The sequence below is a fragment of the Panthera leo genome, chromosome A1, assembly GCF_018350215.1.
Source record: "Panthera leo isolate Ple1 chromosome A1, P.leo_Ple1_pat1.1, whole genome shotgun sequence".
Taxonomy (NCBI): domain Eukaryota; kingdom Metazoa; phylum Chordata; class Mammalia; order Carnivora; family Felidae; genus Panthera; species Panthera leo.
In genome coordinates, this window is record NC_056679.1 from 86,778,142 (window position 1) to 86,800,696 (window position 22,555).

Genomic DNA, 22,555 nt, shown 5'->3' on the forward strand with positions numbered 1-22,555 from the left:
CTCTCTTGAATTCTATTTTTTTTTCTTTATTGTTTTCTGTCTCTGTTGATTTGTTGTAGTTCTCACTGAGCTTCTTTATAATAGATATTTTGAATTATTTAGGAGGCAAACTAGAATTCTTTCTCTTGAGGGGACCAATTACTAGAAAATCATTATATTCCTTGGTGGTATATTTAATGGATTTTTCAAATTCCTTCAAGTCTTATATTACTGTCTTGCACTTGAAAAAGTAGTCACCTCCTCTAGTCTTTAATGGATGGCATCAAGCAAGAACTATCATCTGTCAGACCTACTAGGTATTCAGGTTTTTCCAAACCTCTTTCTTCTATATACAGACTCCACACTTCCTGTTTCCTTTTTGGAGGAATCAAGATATTATGCCTTCTCTTCCACCTGCCAAGTGAGATAAGTGCTGGAAACCTCTTATTTGTTTTCCCTATTGTAATGCTGGATGTTTAAGTTTATGTACTCATTCTAATCCTACAGATTTGGGTCACCTTTATATACATGTTCACTCACTGTCTGCAAACTCATTCTTTTTGTTTGTTTGTTTGTTTCCCTCTGAGAAATGCACAGGGACTTGGCCATAAGGCAGGATGTGTGTGTGTGAATGAAGCATGCAGAGCATGGAGGGTACCCATGAACCATTGGAAGATATGCATGTGTAATGTAACAAATGGCTCCTGTGTGTGCTTCATGATGGAGTCTTTGAAATGGCTAATAGGATCCATCTACTTCTGATGCATTCTGGCCTTTCTCACCATTTCAGGCCTGTCCCCACCTCTCACTTTGGAAATCACCTCAGTATTGTGCATGGTCTCTTTGGCAGTTTCCCACATAATGTAGAGATAGGAGTGCTTATTCACATGCTCTTACTTCCCTCTTTGGAAGACATTTTAAAGCAAGCAGATCTCTCTTGACATGGATCTGTGCTGCCATAGGAAAATGGTGACATGGGTAGAGTGAAATATTCCCTTTCCGTCTTCAATGCATTCAGTCATGGACACTTTGCTATAATGGTTTGCTTGAGCTTTGGTACTGGACTCCTGGACTCAAGCAAAGACATTCTTATCCATAGGTAATTGTCAAACCTGGTGCTTTTGGGGGGTAAAATGTTATAAAACTCCAATTCCATGATTTGGTAACATCAGTCAAATTGTATAAGACTTGAAAATAAATTGTATATAGTAGCCAAGAGTTAAGTGGGAAAAAAATGACATTTTACTTACCTTTTAAAAAATGTTTATTTATTTAATTTGAGGGCTTAACAGGTAGAAAGGGAGAGAGAGACTCTCAAGCAGGCTACGCGCTGTCAGCACTTAGCCTGGCAAGGGGCTTGATTTCATGAACCGGGAGTGCCAAAATCAAGTCAGACACTTACCCAACTGAACCACCCAGGCTCCCTGATATTTTACTTAATTACTGTACATACATTGGTAAATTTGGAATTGGGAATAATTTTGACTTTTATGAAGAATTATGAGTTTAGTTATGCAATTAATCAATTTTAAATTGTAATAGTATTCTATGTGCTTCTTAAAAATGTTTTAAAAAGTCGGTAAAAAAAAAACCTAGTAAGATCTTACTTATATCAATATATATGCCTTTTGCATTTGTGTATTCCAAATACACAGGAAACTGCAAAAAATGAGTACAGATAACATACCTGATATTTCCCCCCAAGGAAATAAAATACAGCAGAGATTTAAAAAAAAAGGGAATTTAAGTTTCTCCATCATCTTATATCTTACATATTTTATATGGTGTAAGGAATGATGTCCTGCTTATGACAAATATTTTAAAAAATCAAATAGTTAGCAAAATAAAAAGAAAGAGTCAATCACTTTTGTTCAAATATGAGTTTATAGGGGCACCTGAGTGACTCAGTGAGTTAAGCGTCCGACTTGGCTCAGGTCATGATCTCATGGTTCACGAGTTTGAGCCCTAAGTTGGGCTCTGTGCTGACAGTTCGAGCCTGGAGCCTGCTTGGGATTCTGAGTCTGCCTTTCCCTGTGCCCCTCCCCTTCTCCCATTCTCTCTCTCTCTTTCTCTCTCTCTCTCTCTCTTTCACTCTGTCTCTCTCTCTCTCAAAAATAAACATTAAAAATTTTTAAAAATATTAGTTTATGAACTGAAATCAATCCATTACCTGACAAAGTAAAGTTTCACAAAGGTCTATTAACAGTATTCTTGTTACTAATTAGAAGGTTTCATGGTATGCAGCCTTACTGGGGGAAAAAAAATCTCAATGTGGACCTAATTGCTTGCACTTCCAACTTCATATTTAGAGCATATGGTTAATGCAGTTAATTAGCTCTCATTCTAGTTAGTCAATTGTAAATACACACAAAAATCTAAGACCCATATAAGTGCCCACTGAATCTGTGTTCCAGTGGAGAGGAGACTGTCATTCAGCAATGCACTGGAAACCAGAGCAATAGCAACATTTAAACAGAAATTTTTACCTGTTGGACTAAAGATCCAGCTTTCAACTTTGATTCATAAGTGAGAAAGTGTACTTTGTTAGCTTCATTTTTCTCTTTAAGGTCCACAGTGTCTTAAATAATTGACTCCTAAAATTAGGGAAACTGGATTTGTATTCGGTAAGTGAATTTCTTTCAAACCTCTATGCATTCATTATAAGCATCCCAATGTAATTCCAGCTCTGTTGATATGTCTAAGTAGGTAAGTTTATTTCACCATTTACATTCCACTTTCCTTCATGAAAATAAGATAGTATTGTATTTTAATTTTGTTTATTAGCTGCCTAGTAGTCATGTGCCCTTATTGAAGGAAAATACATAATTCATAATATATAAATACTTTTTGGATTTTATTGACTTCAAATAAATCTTACATATTTTCTTCTTAAAGTCTTGGTATGAATGTAGTGATTTTATTGTGACCATGATTACACTCAAAATGTATATTATTGTCACAGTCTCTATCATTGTCACAGAAAAATATACAAAGATAATATTCAGCTCTACCCATCTCTTCCCTCCTTATTTACCTATGCTGTAATAGGATAGAGATAAGTAGAGAAATAACCTCCCCATTATTCATACTGAGTCGTCAAAGCATAAGAGAGACTGTTAGTTATAGAGGACAATCTGAGCTTTCTTGGAGAGAAGGTAGGAGGAGGATGGGCTAGAAGGGAGATGGTCATAACAGAGGGCACTTGTGATGAACATTGGGTGTTATATGTAAGGGTGAATCACTAAATTGCACTCCTGAAACTAATACTACACTGTATGTTAACTAACTAGATCTTAAATACAAACTTGAAGCATAAATAAACCAGAAATATACCAAGAACACAGTTCACAATGAACTAAAGCAAATTTCCAAGAATGGGTAAAGAAATTACCCATTTCATTCCAAATTTTCCTCCTACTTTTAACCTATTTCATCAAGGTAAAAAAAAAATCCCTCATCTATGGATGTCTGAGGTAATATTTTCTATTTTATGCATAAATTTTAGGATATCACATGATAAAAATTCCTCATCTGACTAAATGACTGTCTTAATATAATACTTTCTCTATTCATTGAAGAAATTATAGTCTGCAAGATCTGCTTTACCTCAGAATAACTTCACATTAAACTAAAAACAGAACCAACAAAAAGAGACAGATTCTGAAGATGACAAGAATTTTTTTTCTTATGTTTCCAGATAAACATGCCTGAGAAACTAACAAATGTGACCCTAGTAACACAATTTTTGCTCCTGGGACTTCCCGATAATGAGGTGCTTCAGAGACTGTATGCCACATTCTTCTTGCTGATATACCTGGAAGCACTGATGGGCAACTTGCTCATTATCACAATCACTACCATTGACCAGCATTTCCAATCCCCTATGTATTTTTTCCTGAAAAATCTGTCCTTGATTGATATCTGTTATATTTCTGTCACTGTCCCCAAATCCATCATGAACTCTCTGAACAACAGTCATTCCATCTCCTTTGTGGGATGTGCCTCACAGGTTTTTCTTGTTGTTTTCTTTGCTGGCACAGAGTTTGCCCTCCTTCTAGTGATGTCCTATGACCGTTATGCTGCCATCTGCTGTCCCCTGCACTATGAGGCCATCATGAGTAGAGGTACCTGTGTGCAGATGGTGACAGCATCATGGTTTAGTGGGTGTGTCTATGGATCCATTCATGCTGCAGGTACATTCTCTGTCCATTTCTGTGGGCCAAACATGGTGCATCAATTTTTCTGTGATATTCCAGCATTGCTTACTCTTGCTTGTTCGGGGGAGCAAAGTCTAGAATATATGTTTATTATTGTTAGTTGTTGTTTTGCTTTTGTATGTTTTATTTTAATGGTTGCTTCCTATGTTTATATTATTTCCACAGTTCTAAGAATTCCTTCTTCACAAGGCAGGTTTAAAACCTTCTCCACCTGCATGCCCCATCTAACTGTGGTAGCCTTGTTCCTCTTTTCTGGATGTATTGCATATTTAGGTTCAACCTCAAAATCCCCATCATCACTGAACCTCTTTATGTCTGTGTTATATTCTCTGTTACCTCCCAGCCTGAATCCTGTCATTTACAGCCTGAGAAACAGGGACATGAAAGTGGCACTTGGAAAATTTTTGGGTGAGAAAATGATACCAAATATATAAATATGCAAAATGTCAATGTCTCTGATACCTATTAACTTCAAATTATTACCTACCTTCAAATTGTTATCAATAATAATGATCTGGTAGCATCAAACTATTGGTTTGTACATGTAATTCAATAATCACAAATAAATATATTTCCAATACAAATTCAAATAATTTCAAAATATCTGGTTAATACAAATTGTTGTAAAGTTATTAGATATCCATTGTATCATTGGTACTGCTCCACAGGATGCTGCATTTACATGGTTACATGGGTCTGAATGTTGGTGGAGTGTCTTAGCAATTTCTAACTCAGGGGAAATGTTTCAATCTCTGAGTTCACATCAATAGGCCCCTGGTATAACGTAACATTGTTTTTCATTTCAGATTTAACCCAATCAGCCCTGGGTTAATTCTCACTTGGGAATATTTTATGATAATTTCAAATTTTACACAATTTAGTATAGTCACAGGTTGCAATTTTTTTTCTAACTTACTCTTGCAGTAGTTATGGAAAACCAGTAATACCAAATTTGTTATATTTTTTTCCTTTCTTTGTATTGGCAAGAATAATATTACAAGCTCATTTTAACTGATTTATTCAATTAGTCTCACAATATTAGACTTGCAAATATTACAATTATAACAGACTTTGAAAAATTTTGTAAGTATAGTATAATGTTAGCTGGTGTCAGTGAAAATCACATAATGACATTTTTTAAAGTACTGAAATTGGTTTGTAAAGGAGACGATATTCATTATGCAATCCAAACAGAAAATAATAGTATGTTAATCTCACATATCCAGTAACAGGATAATTTAAAAAAACAACACGTTTTATTCCTACACTTATTCTTTATACATTTATTTTTGAACTTTTTATGTTTCACATAAATTTATGTAGAAATTTAAATTTGTATAGCAAGAAATTGAAAGTAAAGTTTAATTTACTTTCTAAATTTTAGTATGTTTGTTTTCACTTATTTCTTAGTTTATTTCTTTTTATGCTTGTTTTTTAACATTAAATTTCTTATTATTTTTTTAACATTTATTTATTGTTGAGAGACAGAGACAGATAATGAACAGGGGAGGGAAGGGTAGAGAGAGAGGGAGACAGAATCTGAAGCAGTCTCCAGACTCTAAGCTATCAGCACAGAGCCTGATGTGGGGCTCAAACCCACAAACCGATCATGACCTGAATCGAAGTCGGATGCTTAACCGACGTAGCGACCCAGGCGCTCCTAATTTCTTATTATTTTAAATGTACTTCTGGTTAACTTATGTGTATGAATACCTTTGAATAAAAAAAACAATTTACTTTTAAACTATCTTAGCTTTTATTCCATTATCTCTCCCTTCATGTCCCCCTACTATCTTCACACTCTTGACCTTCTATATGTCTTCTTTCTGTCCATCTCATTTACCTCATATTTATTTTTCTTCTTTCTTAAAAATTTTTCCAGATTTGTCATCAATTATAGCATAATTTCTTTATTATTTGGTTGTTTTCTTCTCTGGCATCTCACTAGTTTTTACCCATAAGTTTCTTCCTTATGTTTCCTCTTTGTGATAATATTGGAGGTGATGTGATGCTAGTTTATTCTAGTCTTGGAACAGAGAACTTGATGACGAGGATGAGATTTCTGAGTATATCTAAGTTATACATGTGAATTTGCCAATTATTTCCTTTATTTCTGCATAAACATTCTGAAAGATAACTACTACTGACTTTTATACAAAAAATTGGAATCAATAAATGGTAAGAAATGAATCTTAAGTCGGTTAGCCAATAATTAACACTATAACCATCTAAACTTAACAAAGAAACTATTCTGTATTAGCTAAAGACATATTTTGATATTATTCTCCAATAGTGGGTATTATTTTCCAATATTCTCCAGTGGTTTTTGCAAGTTTTTAAAAATATTTGTATATTACTGTAAATCAACATTTATCTGAACCCTGTAATAAACATATAGCTGCTAACATTTGTTGTCATCATTGTACAAAAGTGTTATTGTTTTTCATTGATATAAAATGGATAGAAAAAAATGTAGTTAATACATATATTGAAAACACATATACAATACAATACATATATTGGGGAACATTCAGACTGTTTTCCATAATAGGTGTTGGAATTTACATGCCTTTCAATAACATACAAGGATCTACTATTCTCTACAGTCTCACCACACTTATTTTCAACTTTCATTTTGATAAAAGGCAAATAATGTGTATCATGTGACATATAGTGATTTCAGTTTCTATATCTTTGATTATTAGTGATATTCAGCACCTTTTTATATACTTGATGACCATTTATATGTCTTCCTTAGAGGAATGACTTTTATGTCTTTTGCCAGTTTTTAATGGATTTAAAAATTGTTTGCTGATGATTTTTATATACTTTTATTTATAAATCTATATTTCACATGTTTATTTGCATTTACATATGTTTAATTAATTAAATGTAGGTATATATTTTAATATATATTTATATATATCCATATTTAGTTAAAACATTTGAATTATATGATTTTTAAATGTTTTTACATGTTAACACCTTATCCAAAATATGATTTACAAATAATTTCTCCCATGTCACAAACAACTAAAGGTTTTTAATTTGATGCAGTATCATTTGTTGATTTTTGCAATTGTTGCTTGTGCTTTTGGTCATAGCTGAAAAATCTTTGCCAAGACTGATATCAAAGAGCTTTTTTCCATATGTTTCGTCTAGTTACTTACTCTTTCAAGTCAACTTATAATCCATTTGGGGTTAACTTTCATGTGTGGTGTAATACAACATCTAATTTCATTCTTTTTTTAAAAGTTTTATTGAAATCCCAGCTAGTTAACATACAGTGTAATATAAGTTTCAGGTGTACAATCAAGTGATTCAACACTTCCATACAACACCCAGTGCTCATCACAAGTAGTTCACTCCTTAATCCCCATCCTCTATTAACCCATCTCTCCATCCCACTCCCATCCTGTAACCATAGCTTGTTCTCCATAGTTAAGACTCTGTTTCTTGGTTGCCTTATCTCTCTCTTTTTCCATTTGCTCCTTTGTTTTGTTTCCTAAGTTCCATATATTAGTGAAAATGTATGGTATATATCTTTCTCTGACCCATTTGGCTTAGCATAACACTCTAGTTCCATCCACATTATTGAAAATGGCAAGGTTTAGTCAGAGTGGCCAAAATGAAGAAATCAGGAGACTATAGATGCTGGAGAGGATGTGGAGAAACGGGAACCCTCTTGCACTGTTGGTGGGAATGCAAATTGGTGCAGCCGCTCTGGAAAGCAGTGTGGAGGTTCCTCAGAAAATTAAAAATAGACCTACCCTATGACCCAGCAATAGCACTGCTAGGAATTTATCCAAGGGATACAGGAGTACTGATGCATAGGGGCACCTGTACCCCAATGTTTATAGCGGCACTCTCAACAATAGCCAAATTATGGAAAGAGCCTAAATGTCCATCAACTGATGAATGGATAAAGAAATTGTGGTTTATATACACAATGGAATACTACGTGGCAATGAGAAAAAATGAAATATGGCCTTTTGTAGCAACATGGATGGAACTGGAGAGTGTGATGCTAAGTGAAATAAGCCATACAGAGAAAGACAGATACCATATGGTTTCACTCTTATGTGGATCCTGAGAAACATAACAGAAACCCATGGGGGAGGGGAAGGAAAAAAAAAAAAAAAAAAAAAAAAAGAGGTTAGAGTGGGAGAGAACCAAAGCATTAGAGACTGTTAAAAACTGAGAACAAACTGAGGGTTGATGGGGGGTGGGAGGGAGGGCAGGGTGGGAGGGAGGGCAGGGTGGGTGATGGGTATTGAGGAGGGCACCTTTTGGGATGAGCACTGGGTGTTGTATGGAAACCAATTTGACAGTAAATTTCATATATTAAAAAATAAAAAAAAAAAAAAAAAAAAACAAAAATAAATAAACATTAAAAATTTTTTTAAAAGTAAAAAAAAAAAAATAAATAAATAAATAAATGTTAAAAAAAAAATTTATAAAACAAAAAAAAAAAAAAAAAAAGAAAATGGCAAGGTTTCTTTCTTTTTGATGGATGAGTAATAGTGTCTTTTATATATTTATACCACCTCTTCTTAATCCATTCATCAGTTGATGGACATTTGGGCTTTTTCCATAGTTTGGCTACTGTTGATAGTGCTGCTATAAACATCGGAGTGCATCTGCCCCTTCAAATCTGTATTTTCATATTCTATTGGTACAGGGTAGTGTGACTGCTGGGTGGTAGGATAGTTGTATTTTCAACTTTTTGAGAAACTTCTTTGCTGTTTCCCAGAGTGGCTGCACCAGTGTGCATTTCCATCAACAGTATAAGAGGGTTCCCCTTTCTCTGCATCCTTACCAACATCGGCTGTTGTTTGAGTTGTTAATTTTAGCCATTCTGGCAGGTGTGAGGTGGTATCTCATCATGGTTTTGATTTGTATTTCCTTAATGATGAGTCACGCTGAGCATCTTTTCATGTGTCTGTGAGCCTTCTGGATGTCTTCTTTGGAAAAGTGTCATTTATGTCTTCTGCCCATTTCCCATTTCTTCACTGGGTTATTCGGCTTTTGGGTGTTGAGTTTGATAAGTTCTTTATATGTTTTGGATATTAACAATTGATCAGATATGTCATTTGGAAATATCTTCTCCCCTTATGTAGCCTGTTTTGATGATTTTTTCTTCCTCTGCTGGACAGAACGTGTGTGTGTGTGTGTGTGTGTGTGTGTGTGTGTGTGTGAACTTCCAATAGTTTATTTATGCTTTTGTTTCCCTTGCCTCTGGGGATGTGTCTAGTAAGAAATTGCTACAGTTGAGGTTAAAGAGGTTGCTGTCTGTGTTCTTCTCTTGGATTTTCATGGTAAATATTTTAAATGAAAGCAGATTTTACAAACTTGGGAAAAACAATACACAGTGCTATAAATATAAATAACAAAACAATTAAAACCAAATTTATTTGCACCCTCAAATATATATACCAGATCAATATTCAGCTTGTTATATAATTTAGAACATATATTTTCATTCTCTCTTGATTTAAATCTAACATTAAATATAGTGCACTGGGCTCTATCCCCTGTTTTTCCTATTTGAAGAGGCCTGATAAGATATTTCTAATGATACACCTGGGACAAGATGACAGCTCAAAAGCAAGACTGTGAGGTGTCAGATATTCATGCCAGGGCTACATCCCATGATTACTCCTGGTTGAAATGTTTCACACAGAAATGTACTCATAGTATTTAAGGGAAAATAGCTTCTCTGCAAGACCATAGTTTCCCCAAATGGTCGCATATAACAAATTGAAAAGAATTTTATGTTCTTTGAAACTATGAGTGGAAAACCTCAGACAAGATGAACTTCATTAATTTCCCTCTCATACCATGGATAGCAGAAGAGCTGAAAGAAAAAGAAGATTTTGGTAATCAACATAACACTAGAATTTTGAATCACAGCAGGTGAGCATAAACATTGGGGATTCACAAATTTTTAGGAACATAAATGGGTTAAAAAAAAAAGCCTCCATGGGCTACTTTTGACCAGAAAGGTGCAAAAATGCCTTTCTCTTTGAAAAAGTTCATTTCAAACAAATAGCTGATATATGTAAGTAGCATGACATATACAAATGTTTATATACATTTCCTATTAAGTATTCATTTTAATTGCTTGAAGAATCCCCCCCTTAAAATGGCCAGAATTAAATAGGAGGCCAAGATAGCAAAGATCACAGTCTTTGTCTAGACAGCATATCTATGAGGTGTTATGTCTGATTCAGGCTCTGTGAAAATGATGATTCCAATGGAAATTATTAGGAATCAAAGATATGTATTGCCTTCTTTTACCATGGACATGAAACTAAATTTGAACCATATTTATAATATCACAGAGAAAATCTCACTAAACATTCTCTATGAAATCTTAGACCTAAAAAAAAATGACACTAACTGTTCAATGATATTTCATAAAGAATAAAAACATATTGAGTCAAAACAAATCTACATAGCAAAAGGAATCCTCTCTTTCACTTTTTATAAGTGTGAATCTGAACAAATTTTTAAAGCTCCCTAAGCTTGTCTTATCTTGTACAATATGGTGATAACACCAATTCTTAACTGAGGGTGTTGCTGTGGCATTCAAATTGGAATGAAATATAATATTCAAAATTATTAAGATAGTGCTTGCTACACACTTGAATTTCATCAATATATTATGAACTGTAAACAATAAACCCAGGTTAAAGATGAAAGTTTCACAGGAAACATGAATCCAATCTCTCTATTTTGTAGTGGAAAGGAGAAGGGCCAGACAGTAAAAATCAAATGTCCTCAATAAGAAAATATGTTAATTACAGTGCTTAATGGAAAAATGTCTTCTTTGGTCTTCTGTCATTTTTACCATCCTGTCTCCACATTTTCCTTTAACTTTTGTCAATGCATTTAGTTTTTAGTCATTTCCAGTAAATTGCTTTTAGTTTTGTCATTTCCAGAAGGGTGAAAAATAGGATATTGAAAGAAGACTTAGACAAATGATTCTTTTTCTACATCACAAAAATTTATATTCTAAATGTGTCCTCTCAGGGGTGCCTGGGTCGCTCAGTTGGTTAAGCATCTGACTCTATCTTGGCTCAGGTCATGATCTCACAGTTTGTGAGTTTGATCCCTTATTCAGGCTCAGGGCTGAGAGTGCAGAGCCTGCTTGGGATTCTCTGTCTCCCTCTCTCTCTCTTCCCCTCCGCCACCCATGCACTTTCTCTCTCTCCTCTCTCTCTCCCTCTCTTTCTCAAATAAATAAATAAACTTAATTTTTTTTTAAATGTGTCCTCTCAGAAGATAGTTACTTGGAAAAATATAAATACAACAGTGAAAAGTTCTGAGTTTTATGGGAATAAGTAATTCCAAAAAAATATATCCAATGATTTTATTAGTAAAGATATAATAAAAACCTACTGTATCTTCTTGCATATTTTGGGAAAATTTGCTAACCTTTTACTCAACAGTGCAATCTGGCTGGGAAAGAAAGTCACTCTAACATAGCAGTGAGATTTTTTTTAGGTTTCACTGCTTCCTAATTGCCAAACACCAAAGCAGACAAGATTCCTTCCATCTCAACTTCTTATACTTTTTTCACGGGAATCATCCATAAAAGTACCAGGTTAAAATGGTCCTTACACCAAATTCTACATTCATGATGAATGCAGTCACTATATTTTTATGATATGCCTCAATAAAAGAAAAATTAAAAAATATTGTAGTCCTTACATGAGGAAATAAATTATAAATTACCTTGATAGTCTTATGGGTTTGAAATACAAATTAATTTTCTAACATTCATATTGATGTCACACTTTTAATATGAACCATCTAAGGGTGCTACTGTATTATCTAGAATATTTGTTTACTAATGGGAGAGAGAGAGAGAACCAAACCTTAAAAATCTCTTAAGGATAGAGAACAAAGTTAATGGAGGGAAGTGGTTGGGGAATGGGCTAAAGTGGTGATAGGTATTAAGGAGGGTACTTCTTGTGATGAGCACTGGATGTTATAAAAACAAAAATACTGTAGTCCTTACACTAGGAGATAAATTACACATTACATTGATAGCTTTCTTAGTTTGAATTACACATTAATTTTCTAAAATTCATATTGATGCCACCCATGTAATATGAGCCTTTTAAAGGTGCTACTGTATTATCTAGAATAGTTGTTTACTCCTCTCTTTCAAGAATCTGTGAAAGCTTGACATATCAAATAGAATTCAGTTGAGATCCTCTTTCTTTTTTTAAACATTAGTAAAAAAGAATATATATGTGTATATATATGTGTGTGTGTGTATATAGATAGATAGATAGATAGATATACATGTATGTATACCACAACTTTTCATCCATTTGTCAGTTGGACATTTGGACTGTTTCCATAATCTGGTTATCACTTATAGCGCTGTTATAAATATTGGGGTGAATGTGCCCCTTTGAATTGGTATTTTTGTATCCTTTTAATAAATGCCTATAAGTCAGAGAAAGACAAATATCATATGATTTCACTCACATGTGGAATTTAAGAAACAAAAACGGATAAACATAAGGGAAGGGAAAGAAAACTAAGATAAAAAAAAGAGAAGGAGGGGCGCCTGGGTGGCTCAGTTGGTTAAGCGTCCGACTTCGGCTCAGGTCACGATCTCACCGTTTGTGAGTTCGAGCCCCACGTGGGGCTCTGTGCTCACAGCTCAGAGCCTGGAGCCTGTTTCCAATTCTGTGTCTCCCTCTCTCTCTGCCCCATCCCCACTCATGCTCTGTCTCTCTCTGCCTTAAAAATAAATAAAATATTTTTTTTAAAAAAAGAGAGAAGGAGGCAAACCATAAGAGACATTAAGTACAGAGATAAACTAAGGGTTGCTGTAGGGGAGGTGGGGGACAGGTTAAATGGGTGATGGGCATTAAGGAAGACACTTTTTGGATGAGCACTGGGTGTCATGTGTAAGAGATGAATCACTGGCTTTTACTCCTGCAGAAGTAGTAACACTATATGTTAACTAACTTGAATTTAAATAATTTAAAAACTTAGTAACAAGTAGATATTTTGTAGAAAGCCACAAGGGGTCTACAGCTCAATTTCTTGTATGTTAATAAATAGTTCCAAGCTTTTTCCATTTAATTATTCAGTATTGCTTTTAGTTTTTTTACTTTTGTTTTATTTTTTTAATTTATTTTTGACTAAAAGAGACACAGAGCATGAGCAGGAGACTGGCAGAGAATGATGGAAACAGAGAATCCCAAGCAGGCTCTAGGCTCCAAGCTGTCAACACAGAGCCTGAAACGGGGCTTGAACTCATGAACCGTGAGATCATGACCTGAGCCAAAGTCAGCCGCCCAACAGACTGAGCCACCCAGGTGCCCCTGTGTTGTTTTTATAAAATATTTCCTACATTGTATTTTTCTCAGATACTAAATAACCTATCATTAAAGGAAATATTTTTGCCAGGGATGTTATTCATCGTTACTCTGTTTCTATTTATCATATTCACTTTTATTTCAACCGCTTTTTCTGTAAAGTGTGCTACCATTTTGATGATAAAAAACATTGGATAAACATCCTGGGAATGAGTGTCTGCAAGATTGTGAGTGTTCATGAACACATGTGGTTGAGTAGATGTATAAGCAGCCAGTGAGTTGGGAGAGGTAGACCTTCCCCCATATTCCATATCCTTCTCCCACATTACATCTATCACTACTATTGCTTATTTCATGGTAATGACACAACTCCATATTTATTAATTTCCTGTTCACATTTGCATTTTCTTTATACCATAAATCTCATTGTTTTTCATTTATTTGTTTTTTTTTAAACGTTTATTTTTTATTTTGATAGACAGATTGCACACAGGTGCAAGTGGAGAAGGGATAGAGAGAGAAGGAGAGAATCCCAAGCAGGCTCCATGCTGTCAATGCAGACTAGATGTGGGGCTCAATCTCACCAACGATGAGATCATGACTTGAGCTGAAATCAAGAGTCAGACACTTAAATGACTGAGCTACTCAAGCACCCCTCATTTTTTACCATGTAGTGTGATGTATTTTATCATAAAATTAAATACAAAATGTTTTCTTACTTTTTGGGGTGATAAAGGTAATGTGTAAAAGCATGTGCTTTTACAATAATATTCATTGATTACCTTCTATTGCCTGAAATGCTTTAAAAATGATTCTGTTGTAGTAAAGGCTTTGTTTAGCATATTGAACTAGTAATTCAGGATATATTTTATAAAGATACATGTTTCATCAGCCAATTTATGAAGTCCCATAAATGAAAGCAATTTTCCTATTCTTTCTTCTTATTCTTCCTGATCTGCTCACTTAACCTATTACAAATTCAGACACATACTAAAAGTGGCAGATTGAGGAGGTCGTAAACCTTGACATGCATGTAGGAAGACCGAAAATGTACATGACTTATAACACAAAACAGATGAATTCTTACAGGAATCAAAAACAGTATTGGAAAGGAGGAAGGCTTAGCATGTACCTGATGTTGTGTCTTTACTCTCCTTTGTGTCATATAGAGTGAGGATGTGCATAGAGTGGAAAACATGGCCAACCACTCAGCAGTGATGGAATTCTTCCTCATGGAAGTCTCTGCCACCAGGGAGCTCCAGATTATACATGGCTTTCTGTTTTTGCTTATTTACTTGGTAACTCTTATGGGAAATCTTCTCATTTTTGTCCTAATCACTCTGGATCAGTATCTTCATACTCCCATGTACTTCTTCCTGAAGAACTTATCACTTTTTGATGCCTGCCTTATTTCAATTACAGTTCCAAAATGTATTATGAGCACTTTATGCCATGAGAATACCATTTCTTTCTCAGGATGCATATTACAAGTGTTGTTGGTGATTCACTTTGCTGGGTCTGAGCTTTTCATTCTAACAGCCATGTCCTATGACCGCTATGTGGCCATCTGTCGTCCACTGCACTATAATATCATCATGAACAGGAGAGTCTGTATGGGGATGACAGTCACCTCCTGGCTTCTTGGGAGTATCTTTGGGGTCTTATACTCATCTGGCACTTTCTCTTTATCTTTTTGTGGCTCTAGAAATCTTCCTCAGTTTTTCTGTGATGTCCCCTCCCTACTGAAGTTTTCTTGCTCAAAGACTCATATCACCATTGATATTAGTGAGGCAATTGGGGTTATGTATGCACTTTTCTGTTTGGTGTCCATTGGATTTTCATATATTTGCATTTTCAATACAGTGTTGAGAATACCATCATCACAAAGGTGGTCAAAAACCTTTTCCACTTGTACCCCCCATCTCATAGTTGTAACAACATTTATCGTAACAGGTACCATGGCCTATCTAAAGCCAGTCCCTGATTCCCCACATCTTGTGGATTTCTTGGTGTCTGTATTCTATTCTGTATTGCCTCCATCTTTGAACCCCATCATCTACAGCCTAAGGAACAAGGAAATTAAGGAAGCTCTGAGGAAGTTTCTGTGGAAAGTAAGTCATTGTAGACTCTATGGAGAAAAACAATAGAACTAGTATCTATAAAACCAAAGTCCATTTTTTTATTTTTTATTTTATTTTTTTTTTTTAATTTTTTTTTTTAACGTTTATTTATTTTTGAGACAGAGAGAAACAGAGCATGAATGGGGGAGGGTCAGAGAGAGAGGGAGACACAGAATCAGAAGCAGGCTCCAGGCTCTGAGCTGTCAGCACAGAGCCCGACGTGGGGCTCGAACTCACGGACCGTGAGATCATGACCTGAGCCGAAGTCGGACGCTTAACCGACCAAGCCACCCAGGCGCCCCAAAAGTCCATTTTTTTAATCTTTTGGCTTCTTATAATCTAATGTGGACCTCAATATCTATACAATAAAATATTCACCTTATTTAAAAGTGCTAGGATAAAGGTGACATGTTTATGCTTATGAATAAACAGTCATTATCTCAGAACCTCCAAGAGTGCATATTTATTACCTAGAATTTGTGCATGCAAATTAAGCTTTATAGACATATGACAGTTTTTCAAGTGGCTTACTAAAGATGTCCATGTACCAATTTTTTTAAACTTAATATAGTACTTTACGTGGCACAAGGAACTCTGTGGATGTAATTCAACTAAGGAGTATTAGTTAAAGTGTTTATCCTGGACCACCTAAGGGGTCCTAATCTAATCATAAACTGTTAAAGGCGGAACTTCTCAAAGCTTTGTTAGAAGGAGATGTGTTTATGAAGAGTGGTCTTCCCTTATTGGCTTCGAATATGGAAGGTGGTCATGAGCCCAGATATAGACAGAGGCAGCCTCAAGACTAGAAAATGCAAGGAACAGATAGTTCAGTGGAGACCCAAGAAAATAATGCAACCATACCAGCTGCTCCTGCACTTTAGCCCCCTGTGTGATTGGTGTTGGATTTCTAAATTACAGCACTTTACAGGCACCTGGGTGGCTCAGTTGGGAAAGCATCCAACTCTTGGTTTTGGCACAGGTCATGATCTATAGTTCTGACTGTGCAGAGCCTACTTGAGATTGTTTCTCTCTCCCTCTCTCTCTACCCCTCCTGCAAGCTCTGTCTCTCACTCTCTCAAAATTAAAAAATAAAAAACATAAACTTAAAAAATTAAAAATAATAAAATAAAATAATACATGTATGTGATGATAAAACACAGAGTTTGTGATAATTTGTTACAGCAGCAACAAAAATTTAACAAAAGCATTGAATACTTGTCTGTATAAAATCACTTAAATCAGAATTTGTTCAGAATAAGTATACAGACTATGAAACTAAAAGTTTTAATTAAAGTTAAAACATATTGAAAAGAACAAAAACGTATCAATATGTTCATAATTTTGAGGAATAATTTAGATTTTATCCCTTTATCTGCTAATTTTTATACACTATTTTTATTTTATATGGAATATATTAGTGTATTTATCCACTATTATAAATAAATAAAGTGTATTTTTTTTTAGAGAGAGAGAGGGAGCAGGGGAGGGGCCAAGTGACAGGGACAGAGGATCTGAGGTGGGCTCTGCACTCACAGCCACAAGCTCCCTGCAGGCTCAAAGCCACAAAATGTGAGATTATGACCTGAGGAAGAGTTGGCTGCCCAACCTGCTGAGCCCCCAGGTGCCCCTAAAATAAACTATTTTTAATATTTAATGTTAGTATTCTGAGATTGGATTTTTAATATCTCATTTGAATAGATTTAATTTTTATTACTTTTTATTTTATTATTTTTTTAATTAATTGTGATTCTTCAAATAGTCATGTCTTTAATTCCCATGTGACTGTAGTTTTTGAGACTCGATATATAAAGATTGGATACTGACAACCAAAGCACTGTGGAAGGTTGGAAGTGGGAGTGGAATGTATCAGTGGGGCTTGGCAGGGGATAGGAAATGGGTTGCAGCATGAGTGCCCAGGACAGGACAGGGGCTCAGGGCTCTAAGATGATCTACAAAACCTGTTGGGTGATGGTGAGAAGGTGATACGGGAGGTGAAGCTGCTACTTTTGGGTGCTGAGGAGTCAGGGAAGAGCATCACTGTCAAGCAAAGGAAGAACATCCAGGAAGCTGGCAGTCCCAGGCAGTCCTCTACAGCATCACCATCCAACCCATCATGGCCACTGTCAAAGCCATGGACTATCTGAAGATAGAATTTGATGGCCCTTCCTGTACACATGGCGCCAGGCAGCTGTTTTCACTGTCCTGAACTGCTGAGGGCAGGGGGTGCTTCTTGAGGGTCTGCCCAGTGTCATCCACAGGCTTAGGTCTGACCCTGGCCTGCAAGTAGGCTCTGGCTGCTGGCTGGAGTGCCAGCTCCACCGCTCTGCTGCTTTTGACCTCACTGCCCTGGGGAGCATCACACGGAGTAACTACATCCCCACAGAGCAGGATGTGCCATGGTCTCAAGAGAAGACCACTGGCATCGTGGAGACACACCTCACCTTCAGGGACTTACCCTCAAGATATTTGATATGGGCAGTCCGCGGTCTGAATCAAAGAAGTGGATCCACTGCTTTGAGAGTGTCACAGCCATCATCTCCTGCATAACCTTGGGCATGCATTGCCTGTGTTAGCAGAGGATGAGGAGATGCACCACATGCACCAGAACATGAAGCTCTTTGACAATGACTTCTCCAACAACCAGTGGTCCACTGGTCCACTATCCTTGTCCTCAACAAGAATAACTTGTTTGAGCAGATCACCCACACCCCAATACCACCTGTTTCCCTGAGTACAGAGGGGCCAAGAAATATGACCAGGTAGCCAGCCACATCCAAGGTAAGTCTGAGACCCTGCACAAGAGCAAGGATACCGAGGAGATCTACATGCACTTCACCTGTGCCAACCACACCAAGAACTTGTGGTTCCTGTTTAAAGCTGTCTCCCACATCATTATCAGGAACAACCTGAATGTGACCGCAGGCCACATTAATACACTGTTGGTTAGAATGTGAATTCATAGAGTCATAATGGAAAACAGTATGGAAGTTTCTCAAAAAAAAAAAAAAATAGAACCACTGTAAAATCCAGCAATGTCACATTTAAGCATTTATGCAATGTAATATAATCATCATTTTGAAGTGATATATGTACTCTAATGTTTATTGCAGCATTATTTACAATACAATACAATTGCAATGACGTGGATGGAGCTAGAGTGTATTACACCTGGCAAAATAAGTCAGTCAGCCAGAGAAAGAAATGGTTTCACTCATATGTGGAATTTAAGAAACAAAAAAGATGAACATAGAGGAAGGAAGAAAAAGAGAGAGAGGGATGCAAACTATAAGAGACTCTTAGCTATAGAGAATAAACTATGAGTTGCTGGAAATTAAGTGGGGGATGGGCTAAATGGGTGATGGGTATTAAGGAGGGCACTCTATGTGATGTGATGAGCACAGGTGTTATATGTAAGTGGTGAATCACTAAATTCTACTGCTGAAACCAATATTATACTTTATGTTAACTTTATGTTAAAATTTAAATAAAAACTTGAAATAATAAAAAGGAAATTTTCTGAGATCTTTAATTTTTGTGGCAAAAAAAGATAATTATGTGAGTTAATATGTTAATTCTTATAATCACTTCACAGTGTATATGTGTATAAAATCATCACATTGTACACTTTAGTTATATTCAATTTTATTCATCAATTATACTTTATAATAATAGAAAAATAAAATGTAAAAAAATAAATATTTACAAGTTTGGTAGATTGCAGGATTACTCCTCAAAGAGAGATCTTCTCAATAGATATGACTTTGAATTTTACTTGCCTTGAATCCCTGCAAATCCATATTATAAGTATTAGAGGTATACTTTTGCTAATTAGAACAGTATTTTTTCTGTCTCCTAGCTCTTTATCCATTTATATATTTCACTTCTAAAACCTTCATGAAGAATGTGTCACTGCAGACATTTGATTTTTAAACCACTTTAAGATACCTACAACTATTTGAAATTAAGGAAACAAATAGAATCAAAGTGGAATCCCTACTTGTATTCATGGACTGCTGAGGATTAGCAGCATGAGCTGCTGTAGGATTTTGGTGCTGTTTACAAATATGTATATTATTATGACAAAACAAGGACAACAACAAAAAAATGTTCTCTGGGCCTTCTAAGGGGTACAGATAACATATGACTTGGGAAATTGATGGTAACATATCCCCATTTCTCTGAGCCTTTGTGTCCTTGCTAAACTGTGACTGACAGAAGTTTTGGCATCTCAGTCTCATTTACTATAGGCCACCCTTAAATTCAGACCTCAATTAGCCAATACCGTAGACTATTAGTACTCTTCTCAGGTACTCAAAGAACACAATGAATTATAAACTTTGGATGAGTATACCTGTGGAAATGAGTACTGTCCTATCCAGTTTTATATTACATTCTCTTTGATCTAATAACCTTAGAATCAACTTCCATACATGTTATCCAGATTTCTTCCACCATAGGTTGTCAATATCCTGTGACTATTTTTAGTTCATAGCAATATTTTTCAATACAGGCTCTATGCTTCTGCAATGCTGTGCTGGAAACTTAGTCTCCCTATGTTATTGGAGGAAATTAGGAAAGTTTGGAAACATGTCAAGAAGAGAATTTCACCTGGTAAACAATTCTCATAGGTGAAGCCAATGGAAAAATTCTGCATATGTGTTAGTTGATTCTTGCAAGTAAGGGGGATGGTGTGGAATTCTTACATCATCAAAGAATGTTCCAGTATTTTAGCTTCAAAGTTGCAAGTATTGTCTGTGTCCACATTTCCCAGGTCCTTCTTCTCCCAATCTATGTCTTTCCCTAGCAAAAGTGATCTTGGATGATCTCTATATTCAAATTCTCCAGGGAGGGAGGGAACAGAATAAATAGGAAGGATGTGTGTATAGATAGATAGGTCTATCCATCTATCATCTATCTATCTATCTATCTATCTATCTTTCTATCTTTCCATCTATCTATCATCTATGTATCTATCTATACATCATCTAGCTATCATTTATATATCTATCTTTGTCTATAGATAAGTTGTCAGAAGGACATATTTCTAAGTGAAACAAGCAAAAAACACTCTATGTTACTATCTATATGTAGAATTAAATAAAAAGAAAAGTCAAACTTTGTAGATAAGTAAATACACACATCTTAAGAAACTGGCTAATGCAATTATGTAATCTGGCATTGCAAAATCTGCAGTGTGTGCTAGAAGGCTGAAAATCCAGGGGAGAGCTGATATGTCAGTTCAAGCCCAGTGGTTGACTACTGGAAATCCAGGGAAGAGCTGACATTGAAGTTAATGTCCAAAAGCCACCGTAGCTGCAAAATTCTCTTACTAATGATTAGCAGGAAATAATCTTTTGCCTATGTATTCAACAGCATTGACCACTCCTCATTCTTCAAACATGATATTCTCTAGGCATCTGTGACAACTATACACTCATAATTTTCTGCCCCAAGTGCCCACTTTTTTATCCTGCATTGAATTTCTCCTTAATTCAGCTTCTACTTTTTAGTGGAACCCAAGGATCTGGTCATGATTTTCTACTTCATGTTATCCTTTTCAGATAATTTATATCAAGTAATATTCTCTCCTACTCCAAATATCTCTGATATCTAAAAACAATTATTCATATCATCTGTGACTTTACTTGTTCACACCACTACAATTCTTTGTTATGTTACCACAAAAGCCACCTAAACCATCTCCCAAGTTTATTTCTTGTTCAATAAATATTTCTGTGCAGGCCAGTGATATTTAATCTTAAAACAAATAAGGAAAAAAAAAGAGATATAGAGAGAGTGCAAACAAGTAAAGAAATAACAACAACAATGTCAAATTACTTCCCTCCTATCTTGAAATCTTTAAAATAAAATTTTATGGGTGCCTGGGTGGCTCAGTGGTTGAGCGTCCAAATTCGGCTCGGGTTATGATCTCGCAGTTGACGAGTTCGAGCCCTGTGTCGGGCTCTGTGCTGACAGCTCAGATTCTGGAGACTACTTCTGATTCTTTGTCTTCCTCTCTCTCTGCCTCTCCCCTGCTCATGCTCTGTCTCTCTTTGTCTCAAAAATAAAGATATACATTAATTTTTTTTAAATAAAATAAAATTTTAAAAATTTACTAAGAAAAATGTAAAAATTTCTTAGTATGTTTCAAAGTTTTAAATGAATGTATTACTGTCTAATTTTATGACTTCATCTAATACTAGTATTATTTTATCATTCTGCGTTAGCAACACTATTTTTTCTATTACTAAAACAAATTTTATCTAGCCTTCAGGTTTATAAATGTCGCTCACTTCAGATAGAATAAGGGATACAAGGATGGTTAAAAAACTCACTCCTTTTATCTAACAGACCTCAACTTCTCACATTGCTAAGAGGTTTTTCCTTTACTACTAAATATGAATCATGATGGAGGATGATGAAGATGAAAATGTATTTTTAAACTTTAAGCCTTCATAACTACTTGAAATTGTTGTGTTTCCTACTCGTCAACTCCTTTATTTTGTGTCATTTCCTGTAGAATGTAAACCCCATAAAATTAAGGAAATATATATTTTCCCTGATGATCCTCCAGTTTCTATAAATTTTCTTTGAATATATTAGGTATAGAAAGTATTTATTAAAGAATTGAATGCTGATAGATGGAAAATACATGATGATTTATCGGATTAATTGGGTAAAGAGACTTAACAGACTCTCATGTCTTGATTTCAGGTGTAGACTAATAAAAGGACATTGGTCACATTCTCTGATATGTAACATCATGGGGCAGGATGAGAGGGGGTAAGCTTGAGTCGGGGGAAGATTAATTGCAGTATAATGACCACAGATTTGGGCATGCACGTGGAACAACTTGATGCATAAAAATACTCCACATTAAAATATATATTTA

General features: G+C 35.4%; 2 protein-coding genes and 1 pseudogene across 2 annotated transcripts; all 3 read left to right on the top strand.

Moving 5' to 3' along the window:
- The first annotated feature begins 3,682 nt into the window (after positions 1-3,682).
- LOC122229737 (olfactory receptor 14A16-like) lies at positions 3,683-4,630 on the top strand. Its single transcript, XM_042955160.1, has one exon. It carries the CDS (start codon positions 3,683-3,685, stop codon positions 4,628-4,630), a length of 948 nt encoding a protein of 315 aa, XP_042811094.1.
- A 10,109-nt stretch (positions 4,631-14,739) lies between these two features.
- On the top strand, positions 14,740-15,690 carry LOC122229743 (olfactory receptor 14K1-like). The gene has a single exon (XM_042955173.1). It carries the CDS (start codon positions 14,740-14,742, stop codon positions 15,688-15,690), a length of 951 nt encoding a protein of 316 aa, XP_042811107.1.
- A 1,866-nt stretch (positions 15,691-17,556) lies between these two features.
- Positions 17,557-18,617, top strand: LOC122229748 (annotated as a pseudogene).
- The last annotated feature ends 3,938 nt before the right edge of the window (positions 18,618-22,555 follow it).